Below are 13,087 nucleotides of genomic sequence, written 5' to 3'. Positions count from 1 at the left end.
GAAGATAATTGGTCACGGTTGATGGGAGAAAAGCCTCAAATATACACCAGGGCATACAGCGGTTTCCAAGGCCATTCCACTTGAGGACAGATTGGCACTGGTTATGGGCAAGAGAATATTAATCTTGTCCCTAATAGTTAAAATCTTTTCATTAAAGAAGTTCATAAAGTCATTACCACTGAGGTTTATAGGAATGTTCGGCTCCACAGAGCTGTGACTCTCTGTCAGCCTGGCTACAGTGCTGAAGAGAAACCTGGGGTTGTTCTTATTTTTTTCTATTACTGATGAGTAATAGGCTGCTCTGGCATTACGGAGGGCCTTCTTATAAGTTTTAAGACTATCTCGCCAAACTAAGCGGGATTCTTCGAGATTAGTTGAACGCCATATGCGTTCAAGCTTTCGTGACGTTTGCTTCAGTTTGCGGGTCTGAGGGTTATACCAGGGAGCAAACCTCCTCTTCCTCACTGTCTTCTTCTTCAGAGGGGCTATCGAGTCCAGTGTCATTCTCAGAGAGCCTGTGGCACTGTCAACAAGATGATCAATGTGGGACGGTCTAAAGTTAGACCAGGAGTCCTCTGTTATATTGAGACGTGGTATCGAATCAAATACAGAAGGAATCGCTTCTTTAAATTTAGCTACAGCACTATCAGTTAGACATCTGGTGTAGAAACTTTTGACTAACGGAGTACACTCCGGTAGTATAAATTCAAAAGTTATGAGGTTGTGGTCTGACAGAAGAGGATTCTGTGGGAAGACGTTCAAATGCTCAATGTCAACGCCATAAGTAAGAACAAGATCAAGCGTGTGGCCAAAGCTGTGAGTGGGTTTCTGTACTCTCTGACAGAAGCCAATCGAGTCCAACAAGGAGATGAATGCAGCACTAAGGCAATCATTATCAACATCCACATGGATATTAAAATCTCCAACAATAATAACTCTATCAGTTTTAAGAACCAAACTTGATATAAATTCTGAGAATTCAGATATAAACTCTGAATATGGACCTGGTGGCCGGTACAGAATCACAAATAGAATTGGCTGTAGTGTTTTCCAGGTTGGATGTGAAAGACTAAGAACAAGGCTTTCAAATGAGGTGTAGTGTAATTTTGGTTGAGGATTAATTAATAGGCTCGATTCAAAGATGGCTGCTACTCCACCTCCTCGACCGGTGCCTCGAGGAATGTGAGTATTAATATGACTTGGAGGAGTCGATTCATTTAGGCAGACATATTCTTCATGGCTCAGCCAGGTTTCAGTTAGGCAACATAAATCAATGTGATTATCTGATATTAAATCATTTAGTAACACAGCTTTAGATGACAGAGATCGAATATTTAGGAGACCACATTTAATAGACCTGTTTTGTTGCACTGCTGAAATAATGGTGTTAACTTGTATAAGGTTATTGTGTACGACTCCTCTTCTGCTTACTTTTGATTTATTTAATTGAAGTGGCCGTGGGACAGACACAGTCTCTACTCTAGGGTCATGGGTGGGTAACTGCTCGAATGGAAGAGCAGAGAAGGCTGTTAAACTACAACTCTGCTCCCGGTTCCTGATCTGAACCCTGGGTTGTCATGGATTAAGTCCGGTGATCAACTTGGTCATATTCGCAGAAATGAGATGCGCTCCGTCCAACGTGGGATGAATGCCGTCTCTCCTCATCAGATCAGGCTTTCCCCAGAAAGTCTTCCAGTTGTCTACGTAGCCCACATTATTCTCTGGGCACCACCTCGACAGCCAGCGGTTGAAAGACGACATTCGGCTATACAATTCGTCTGTCTGCAAATTTGGGAGAGGGCCAGAGAAAATTACGGTGTCCGACAACGTCTTGGCATAAGCACAAACCGATTCCACATTAATTTTAGTGACTTCCGACCGACGGGCTCGGGCGTCATTACCACCGGCGTGTATTACAATCTGACTGTATCTCCGCTTGTCCTTAGCCAGCAGCTTCAAACAAGACTCCACGTCGCCCGCTCTGGCCCCCGGGAGGCACACGACTGTGGTCCGCGGCTTCGCTATTTTCACGTTCCTGACTATAGAGCTCCCGATAACCAGGGTGTGTTCCTCAGCGGGTGTGTCGCTGAGCAGGGAAAACTGGTTCGAAACGTGAAGTGGTTGGTGCACAGCGGGCTTCTGTATAGACTCAAGAGGCAGGACTTAGCAAAAATAGCCTAAAAAATGTATATAAATATATATTATAAATATTTATACATATAATAAATATAGATGTAGAAATATTAATGTATGTATATTATATATATAGATACATATATTAATATATACATGTATATTAAATATATTAATATATATATACAGTATATATATTACATATATTTCTATAAATATTTATATATAATATAATATAAAATATATTTATATAAATATACATATATTTATATATAGAATATATATATATGTATAAATTTTCATATTAATTTATTTATAAATATTTATATTATATATTGTATATATACATATATTAATATATATATATGTATATTTATATTAAATATATATATACTACCGTTCAAAAGTTTGGGATCACTTAGAAATGTCCTTATTTTTCAAAGAAAAGCATTGTTTTTTTCAATGAAGATAACATTAAATCAATCAGAAATACACTCTATACATTGTTAATGTGGTAAATGACTATTCTAGGTGGAAACGTCGGGTTTCTAATTAAATATCTCCATAGGTGTATAGAGGCCCATTTCCAGCAACTATCACTCCAGTGTTCTAATGGTACATTGTGTTTGCTAATCGCCTTAGAAGACTAATGGATGATTAGAAAACCCTTGAAAACCCTTGTGCACTTATGTTAGCACAGTTGAAAACTGTTTTGCTGATGAGAGAAGCTATAAAACTGGCCTTCCTTTGAGCTAGTTGATTATCTGGAGCATCACATTTTTGGGTTCGATAAGACTCTCAAAATGGCCAGAAAAAAAGAACTTTCATGTGAAATTCGCCAGTCTATTCTTGTTCTTAGAAATGAAGGCTATTCCATGCGAGAAATTGCAAAGAAACAGAAAATTTCCTACAGCGGTGTGTACTACTCCCTTCAGAGAACAGCACAAACGGGCTCTAACCAGAGCAGAAAGAGAAGTGGGAGGCCCCGATGCACTACTCAGCAAGAAGACAAGTACATTAGAGTCTCTAGTTTGAGAAATAGACGCCTCACAGGTCCTCAACTGGCAGCTTCTTTAAATGGTACCCGTAAAACTCCAGTGTCAACCTCGACAGTGTAGAGGCGACTCCGGGATGCTGGCCTTCTAGGCAGAGTGGCAAAGAAAAGCCATATCTGAGACTGGCCAATCAAAGAAAAGATTGGTATGGGCAAAAGAACACAGGCATTGGACAGAGGAAGATTGGAAAAAGGTGTTCTGGACAGATGAATCCAAGTTTGAGGTGTTTGGATCACACAGAAGAACATTTGTGAGACGCAGAACAGGTGAAAAGATGCTGGAAGAGTGCCTGACACCATCTGTCAAGCATGGTGGAGGTCATGTGATGGTCTGGGGCTGCTTTGGTGCTGGTAAAGTGGGAGATTTGTACCAGGTAAAAGGGATTTTAAATAAGGAAGGCTATCACTCCATTTTGCAACGCCATGCCATACCCTGTGGGCAGCGCTTGATTGGAGCCACTTTCCTCCTCCAACAGGACAATGACCCAAAGCACACCTCCACATTGTGCAAGAACTATTGAGGGAAGAAGCAGCTGGTCTGCTGTCTGTAATGGAGTGGCCAGTCACCAGATCTCAACCCCATTGAGCTGTTGTGGGAGCAGCTTGACCGTATGGTCCGCAAGAAGTGCCCATCAAGCCAATCCAACTTGTGGAGGTGCTTCAGGAAGCGTGGGGTGACATTTCAACAGATTACCTCAACAAATTAACAGCTAGAATGCCAAAGGTCTGCAATGCTGTAATTGCTGCAAAAGGAGCATTCTTTGACGAAAGCAAAGTTTGAAGAAAAAAATTAATACTTCAAATACAAATCATTATTTCTAACCTTGTCAATGTCTTGACTATATTTTCTATACATTTTGCAACTCATTTGATAAATAAAAGTGTGAGTTTTCATGGAAAACACGAAATTGTCTGGGTGATCCCAAACTTTTGAACGGTAGTGTATGTAAATATGTATATATGATTTGTGTATATATATATATAGATGTATATAATATATACAAATATGTATCTATGTTTATAGTGGAGCGTTTAGCAGCTGAAGTTGGTGGGGACCAAAGCTGGAGCTAAAAGAGAGTTGCTATTGGACTGCGGTCCCTCTGTGTGTGTTGGATGTGCGGATGAGCAACTGATGCAAAAACAAATTTTATGAAGTGATGCGATGTCAATGTTGTTCGCAGGATGTTGCCAAGACTAAATCAATCCATGCAAGTCCAAACAAATCGTTTTCATTAAAATACAAATTATGTTTTTTGTTGGCAAAAGCACATATTGTTGCGGGGAAATCAATAAAACAAAAACATTATACGGACGTGACTTTGCAACAGTTTGTAGATAAATTGTTGAATACATGAAACGGAATTGAAAACCTAACAACAAGAGAAAATGTGCGGCGAGGAGAGGGGAGGAGGGTAGGGGGGGTGGGGGGAGAGAGCCTGATGATCATCTGGGTGGGAGGAGATGACAGGGGGAGGAGGGGGAGGAGGGGGAGGGGGGGGGATGAGACTCCTCTCTCTCCCCCGATGCGGAGGAGGCGGCGAAGAACAGCGGAGCGAGGCTGGAAGAAGTCACAGGTTGTTTGAGGCCGATGAAACGCAGCGTCACACGAGGAGAGAGAGAGAGATGGAGCGAGGGACACAGATGGGCAGGAAGAGAGAGAGAGAGAGAGAAGAGAGAGAGAGGGAGGGAGGGAGGGAGGGAGGGAGGGAACGCTGCCGGCCTCCCCCGACCCTGGGCTGTGTTGGCAGTGCCCTGCTCTGGTGAAGAGAGATTACCAAAGCCCGGCCTGAGGATGCATGTATGGACACAGTCATGACCTCCGCTGTCTGGGGACCACCGGCGGTCTGACTCCGCCCACATCGCCGAGGGGGGGGGGGGGGGGGTAGTTCTCGAATTTCTTTTCAAAATGGCTCCTTGGCGGTGCCTATATGATCCGACTGTGTGTGAGTGTGTGTGTGTGCATTGGCGTCGGGCCTCAGAGACGGCATGGGGGGGGGGGGGGGGGGTTAGAGTCGAGCCCTGAAGCGCTGGCTGACGTCGAGGTATACAGACGTACTTAGAAGCTGTGCCCCAAATCGAGAGAGGGCGCGGGGGTTGTGCCGGACTCCCCCCCCCCCCACAGTGAAAGCCATTCATGGGGAGACCTCCCCCGGCCGCCCCGCTCGCCTCGTTGTGTGCGGGGCAAAGCTCAGTGTTTGAATAAAAAAAGATGGCCGTCGTGTTTCTGCGTGAGAACCCGTGGACCACCGCGCCCCCTCCCCCCTCCGCGCCGTTTCCCCCCCCGCCGAGCGGCGTCGTGCCGCGCCATATGCCGCTCGATTCTTTCCTTTTTTTCCCCCCACCAGTCCCAGCGTCTCCGCATTGGGACTTTCTTCCCCGTCTCTCACCTCTCTCTCTCTTCCCGCGCTGCAGCTGTTCGGAGCGCTAAAGGCCACGGCGCTCTAATTAACTTCACCCGGCGTTCCCACTTACCGCCGATGCGTCTTGACCTTCTTTTTTTTACGCAACCTCGCCCCGGCCGTCGCTCTCCTTGAACACCCGGGTTCAAATTCTCATTTTAATGTCAGTGAGCAGATTCCTCCCCTCCTCCCTCCCCTCCCCCCCCCCCACCAAACACATCACTCCCATCCCCGCCTTCTTCTTCTTTAGACACTTTTTTTTAAAATCCATGGCGGCCGCACCACTTTGTGGTGGTAAATCGATAAAAGGTGTCGTCGTCCCCCCCCGCCCCTCCATCCCCCCACACCCATAACAGACCTCTGTGTTTTCCTTCTATCGATCCTGTCAGCTGAGGCCTCTCTTTGATCCTCTTTGATTCTATTTCAAATTTTTTGGGGGGAATATTTTTTGGATTCCCCAACCCAAAAATGTAAATAAATAACTAAAATAAATGAAATAAAACAAAATTAATTACATTAATTAAATTAGTTAAATTAAATAATAAATAAAAATAAATAAATAAATGAAATAAAATCAATGACATAAATAAAATAAATATAATAAATAAAATAAATGAAATAAATAAATGAAATTAATAAAATGAATGAAATAAATAAAATAAATGAATTAAATAATTCTCCCAACAAAAGAAAAACATATTTAATTAATTAAATAAAGTAAATCGACTATTCCTCCACACAATGAGAAAATAAATACAATTAATTAAATCCAGTAAATAGATCATTTTACAGGTTTAATTCCTGCAGGTTTAATTCTCGCGCCTCGATCCCGAATCAAGCACAAAGTGGCCACAAAAACAAAAAAAATTCAGATTCTTCCAAGGAACGAGGAGTCTCGTTGTCAGGTTATTGTCATTGGGTGAGGCTCAGAGAAACAGGCTGGACTCAATATGAATAACAAAACTCTCTTTAATGAGGCAAAAGTTAAAGAAAAAGGCAAAATCCAAAAGGGGGCAGGAAGAGAATCGGGAGTCAGGCTGGCAGGAAGGGTCAAACGGGAAGGTCAGGAATACTCAGGGAAGAGAGAACTAGACACAGAACTACAGAGGACCGTCCACCAGGAGACAAGATGACTCAACATACAGGGGCAACACACAGGTGTACGGCATCAGACACTAACGAGACCAGAGGCTGAGGGCAGGTGAAGGGAATGAAACAATCAGGACTTCTTATTTCCCTTTTTCTTCTTTTCCTTCTTCTTCTTCTTCTTCTTCTCCTTCTTCTTCTTCTTCTTCTTCTTCTTCTTCTTCTTCTTCTTCTTCTTCTTCTTCTTCTTCTCCTTCTTCTTCTTCTTCTTGGCGACTTGAAACACATTGAGTGTCTGAATCCTCCAGCTTGTGTGCAGGTTGACCGCCTTTTTTTTAAGGATGTGGGTCAAAGCTGTAACTGAGTGGAAGCGATCCCATCAGCGCCGCCGCCGTGTCCTCATTCCCGAGGCCCCCCCCCCCCCCTCCCGTACAACACACACTCACACACACACTCACACACACACTCTTAGATCACTCTTCAACAGAAATGGGTATATCAGGAGTGGATGTGTGCGGCCCTCTGATTGGACGGCGTGATGAGGTTCTCTGCGGCGGTTTTTGTGAGACAAAAAAAGGAAGCAATGGCCTCAGAGGGGGCGGGGCGTATCTCCGTGGAATTACTCATGGTATTACTCATGGTGTTACTCATGGTTTTACTCATGGTATTACTCATGGTGTTACTCATGGTATTACTCATGGTGTTACTCATGGTTTTACTCATGGTAGTACTCATGGTATTACTCATGGTGTTACTCATGGTATTACTCATGGTGTTACTCATGGTATTACTCATGGTAGTACTCATGGTGTTACTCATGGTATTACTCATGGTGTTACTCATGGTATTACTCATGGTATTACTCATGGTATTACTCATGGTGTTACTCATGGTATTACTCATGGTATTACTCATGGTGTTACTCATGGTGTTACTCATGGTATTACTCATGGTGTTACTCATGGTATTACTCATGGTATTACTCCTGGTGTTACTCATGGTTTTACTCATGGTGTTACTCATGGTATTACTCCTGGTGTTACTCATGGTTTTACTCATGGTATTACTCATGGTGTTACTCATGGTATTACTCATGGTGTTACTCATGGTGTTACTCATGGTGTTACTCATGGTGTTACTCATGGTATTACTCATGGTATTACTCATGGTAGTACTCATGGTATTACTCATGGTGTTACTCATGGTATTACTCATGGTAGTACTCATGGTGTTACTCATGGTGTTACTTATGGTATTACTCATGGTGTTACTCATGGTGTTACTCATGGTATTACTCATGGTGTTACTCATGGTATTACTCATGGTAGTACTCATGGTGTTACTCATGGTATTACTCATGGTATTACTCCTGGTATTACTGATGGTATTGTTGTAGTTTAGTTTTCTTGAAGAAATGTAACTTTCTGGATTCTTGTTCTGAGTTTTTCCTTGTGGTTTAATTCACTTATCGTAATTCTCTTTGGATAAAAGTGTCTGCTAAATGACACGTAATGTAATATAATATATATAATGTAATATAATATATATAATGTAATATAATATATATAATTTAATATAATATAATGTAATGTTGTCGTTAAGCTGGCCCTGTGTGTTCTGCATAGCTACTTAACGAGAGAGATAAACGTTAAGTGTTCTGACCACATCCTGCAAACAGAACCTGTAGCTGATGCACCAACTATAGATGTAGTTCAGTGATTGAAGCCGACTGAAGCTCATGCCAAGCCTGCTTCCCCCCCCCCTAACTGAAGCCTGACGCTTCCCCCCCCCCCCCCCCCAAAACGCAGCATTTATACACATTAAATAATATATACTCCAATGAGATTAATAAAACACACATTTTTGACAACATTATTAAACGCATAAGTCAGAATGTTTTAGGAGAACTTTTGCTCTCATCAAGTTATGCCGATGTATTTTTTATTGTTATTAAATTGAGTATTTTCTGCATAATAATATGATCAGTGCACCATTGTAGAAGGCACAGCTTCTGCATGGACATTAAAAGCATCTCAATGCTTTCACAGTATTTATATCACACTTCAAATCTACCTTCTTTTCTCTACAATCCGGGACCGTGTGAAGTGAAATATTTGGACGTGCTGCCGGCCAGACGGGATGATTTCCCTCCAGGAAAGAAAGTGTGAGGCAGCGATAACGAGGCTCTGCTGCCGAAGAGTGAACATATAATAAGTCCAGCTCGGACGTCTCTGCAGCGAGTCTCCACCGACATGTCGGGAGGAGAAAGTGACAGCGCGGCGCGTTGCCGAGGCAACGGACTCAATATCGGCTCCGGGAAACATTGCGTTACATAACGTGGGCATATTCTCAGAAGATCAATCGAGTCGGTAACGTGAAAAATAAAAATGTATAGGGCTCGTTTGTTACGCTCGCTATCATCTGTTTACAGTCAGACTTTATATATTTATTTATTAATGTGACCTGTGTTTATACAATGAATAATATCCACGACAACGTCGATAATGTATACTGTGTTGCTATCATTTATTCATGTTGTTGTTCTTTGAGATGGAATATTTCTGTATGTGCCTCACAGTATTCTGTCTTATTAATATGGTATTATGTTCTTTCACTTTCTATAAATAATGCATTTAAGTGTCGTACACCTGAAGTTATATATATATTATCTAACATTCAGCTCGCACATAACCTGATGCAAATATGACAACTTTTGCAAGGGAAAAATGTTAGCAATGTAGCAATATTAGCAATGTTAGCAACGTTAGCAATATTAACAATGTTAGCAATGTTAGCAATGTTAGCAATGTTAGCAACGTTAACAATGTTAGCAATGTTAGCAATGTTAACATTGTTAGCAATGTTAACAACGTTAGCAATGTTAGAAACATTAGCAATGTTAACAACGTTTGCAACATTAGCAATGTTAGCAATGTTAATAACGTTAGCAATGTTAGCAACATTAGCAATGCTACTAATGTTTGCAAAGTTAACAACGTTAGCAGAGTTTTTTTATCCATCTTGTCATGTGACTCTGCAAGAAGGCGAGTTAAAAAACGTTCTCCCCTCACCTGTTGCCCTCCTCTTTTTTTTAAGATCCCACAGATCAGCTACGCGTCGACGGCCCCGGAGTTGAGCGACGACCGACGCTACGACTTCTTCTCGCGGGTGGTTCCTCCGGACTCGTTCCAGGCCCAGGCCATGGTGGACATCATCCGGGCCCTGGGCTGGACCTACGTCTCCACCATCGCCTCGGAGGGCAGCTACGGGGAGAAGGGGGTGGAGGCCTTCACGCAGCTCTCCAAGGAAGCAGGTAAAGAGAATTATAAAATATATATATATATTTTTATTTTTATTTTTATGCATACAACTTTTCACCAGAGTGAGACCTCTTTTTTTGCATTTCCAATTCCTCGTAAAATCAGTTTTTGGGTGGATGAATTATTGATGACTTGAGTCTGATTGTGTGAAGGAAGCAGCAGGTCCTTTTTAAAAGATATTTGCAGGGTTTGTACGGTCATGGAAAACCTGGAAATGCCATGGATTGGTCATGTGGATGAACCTGTTCATTGGTCATGAGGATGAACCTGTTCATTGGTCATGTGGATGAACCTGTTCATTGGTCATGTGGATGAACCTGTTCATTGGTCATGTGATGAACCTGTTCATTGGTCATGAGGATGAACCTGTTCATTGGTCATGTGGATGAACCTGTTCATTGGTCATGAGGATGAACCTGTTCATTGGTCATGTGGATGAACCTGTTCATTGGTCATGTGATGAACCTGTTCATTGGTCATTAGGATGAACCTGTTCATTGGTCATGTGATGAACCTGTTCATTGGTCATTAGGATGAACCTGTTCATTGGTCATATGGATGAACCTGTTCATTGGTCATGAGGATGAACCTGTTCATTGGTCATGTGGATGAACCTATTCATTGGTCATGTGATGAACCTGTTCATTGGTCATGTGGATGAACCTGTTCATTGGTCATGAGGATGAACCTGTTCATTGGTCATGTGGATGAACCTGTTCATTGGTCATGTGGATGAGCCCTGTGTTTAGTCTTTAGTAAAGAAGCATTTCTATCCAGACATGAGTAGGATGTTGATGAATCCAGCCGTTAGCGTCCGTCCCGTCTGTTGGGTTATGTAACGTAACCCTAATCAGTGACGCCATTAACGTTTGCAATTGTTTTTTTTGAGAGGTTAGAAGGAGGTTGAAGAGCAGATGAGGTGCTTCTGCAATGAAAGCGCTCTGAGAATTGTGCACACGCTCGACTCGCCTGCCTTTTATTCATTGGATTTTTTTCTTCCACCCCGATGGCGTGCGGCGCTACGTGTGAATCGGCACTCGGTCCGCCGCTACAGTACAGCGGGTCAAATCATGCGGTGAACACTTCTGCTGCCGCCGCTGTATTCCTGCCGGCTGAGGACGGGATGAGCTCCAACTGATTGACCAGGAGTGCTACCATGTTGGTTTTTTTATGCTGCTGTGAATTCAGAACTCCAATCACTCCAATATCCACACCACCGTTCAAAAGTTTGGGGTCACGGAGAAATGTGCTTATTTTTCAAAGCACTGTTTTATAAAAATAAAGTTAACATAAAATTAATCATAAATACCCTCTCTCTCTATATATAGAGGCCCATCTCCAGTGCTCTAATGGTACATTGTGTTATCGCCTTAGAACAGGGGCGTCAAACTCATCTTCACTGTGGGCCACATCAGCATCATGGCCGCCTCTTAAAGGGCCGGTGTAACTGAAGCGCTGTATAAACTACTCCCGAACATACTGATAGATAACTGTCTTTGCATTTGATTATTGTTTATTCGAGAGTAGAAATAGTGTACACGTGAACAGTTCTCTAATATTATAACACAAATCCATTTAATTTGAAACCTTCAAAATAAAAGCACAGGATATAAAGGTGATCGTATGTCTTTCAAATAGTCAGGGGCCGCATAAAAATGACGTGGTGGGCCACGTTTGGCCCGCGGGCCTCGTGTTTGACACCTGTGGCTTAGAAGACTAACGGAGGGGTAGAAAACCCTTGAAAACCCTTTTAATGTGAGCGCAGCTGAAAACAGTTATGCTGGTGAGAGAAGCTATAAAACTGGCCTTCCTTTAAGCCACAAGAACTACATTAATATTTACAATAAAAATCATTATTTAGAACCTCATCAAGGTCTTGACTATATTTTATATTCATCTGATAAATAAAAGTGTGAGTTTTCATGGACTTATCAATCATTTAATAATTAAAAAAAGGTTTGTCGGACATTTTTTCTTCCAATAAAAGTCTTTTATTTTGAAGGCAAACGTGTTTGGTTGTTTTTGAGGAAGTGGGGCTTCTCTTCTTGAGAGTATTTAGTTTTTCACATTTAGTTTTTGTGTGTTTCGCATCTCGCCACCAATTCGTGTGGACCGTCTTCTGTATTTCTATCCTTGTCAACGTCTCGACAAGATTTTATATTCATCTGATAAATAAAAGTGTGAGTTTTCTTGGAAAACACCAAATTGTCTAGCTGACCCAAAACTTTTGAACTGTTGTGTGTATATCTTTCTAAAAATGACCAATTCAAGAGGATTGCAACCTAGGAATCCCCCTCCCCGTGATGCATGCCGGCTCCTCCCAATGGATCTCAATCCATGTGACCGACGTCTCCTCTAATCCACGGAAACCCCTCAAATGAGAGCTAATGATATCCCAGAGGCACCGATCAGAAGTCCAGGCGTGCATGAATATTTCATCCGTGTTTCCGTGTCCAGCGATCAACTCATTGAAGCTCCAAGAAGCTTTTTTTTTTAGTGGCTTGTGTAGAAGGCGTCCCGCATAGATTTATCGTAAATCACGTTGGACGAACACGTTCTTCTCAGAGTCGTTCTCCTCCGATGTTTCTGGCGTTCTCTTTCTGATGCAAAATGTGGTGAACACACCACTACTATGATTATGACTATTGAACCGCTACACATGGGAGTATGAATTACACCCCATTGTCGCTGTTGACTCATCCTATTACCACTGAGAGTTCGCTTTGAAATATTTTGTATTCGCGTACAAAACAGGAATTATTTTCTTCGAAAGAAAAGGGAAAAAAAAAGCCCTCGCTGCTAAACCCGAGGCGTCTTATCTTTAATAAACACATTAATTATGTACCGACGTATAACTGTACACTTCAATAGGAATTCATCCAGCCGGAACGCGACTGGGTTGGATTGGAAACGAAGACCCCGGTGAATACGGAAAGAGAGAAGAGCTGGAAAAATAACTCCCGATACTTTCCGGCTGCTTGTTGTCTGTTGATCCCAGAGATCCTCCGCCCTGTTCCGCCGCAGCCAAATGTCAGATGCATTAGTGGGATTCTCGCTCCACAACTTCAAGGAGAAACCGTCTAGTGCACTAATGC

The 13,087-nt window shown here is 42.4% G+C and overlaps 1 protein-coding gene across 1 annotated transcript in view; it reads left to right on the top strand.

Moving 5' to 3' along the window:
* The window catches only part of LOC130199224 (metabotropic glutamate receptor 7), a 76,925-nt gene that overhangs the window by 20,306 nt on the left and 43,532 nt on the right, over positions 1–13,087 (top strand). Inside the window, exon 2 of the mRNA XM_056422530.1 lies at positions 9,769–9,985. Coding sequence (XP_056278505.1) covers positions 9,769–9,985 — 217 coding nt within the window. The remainder of the gene's footprint in view (positions 1–9,768; positions 9,986–13,087) is intronic.

Source organism: Pseudoliparis swirei, chromosome 9 (assembly GCF_029220125.1).
Source record: "Pseudoliparis swirei isolate HS2019 ecotype Mariana Trench chromosome 9, NWPU_hadal_v1, whole genome shotgun sequence".
NCBI lineage: Eukaryota > Metazoa > Chordata > Actinopteri > Perciformes > Liparidae > Pseudoliparis > Pseudoliparis swirei.
Note: the sequence above shows the minus strand (reverse complement) of the source record. Positions and strands in the feature narration are given on the sequence as shown.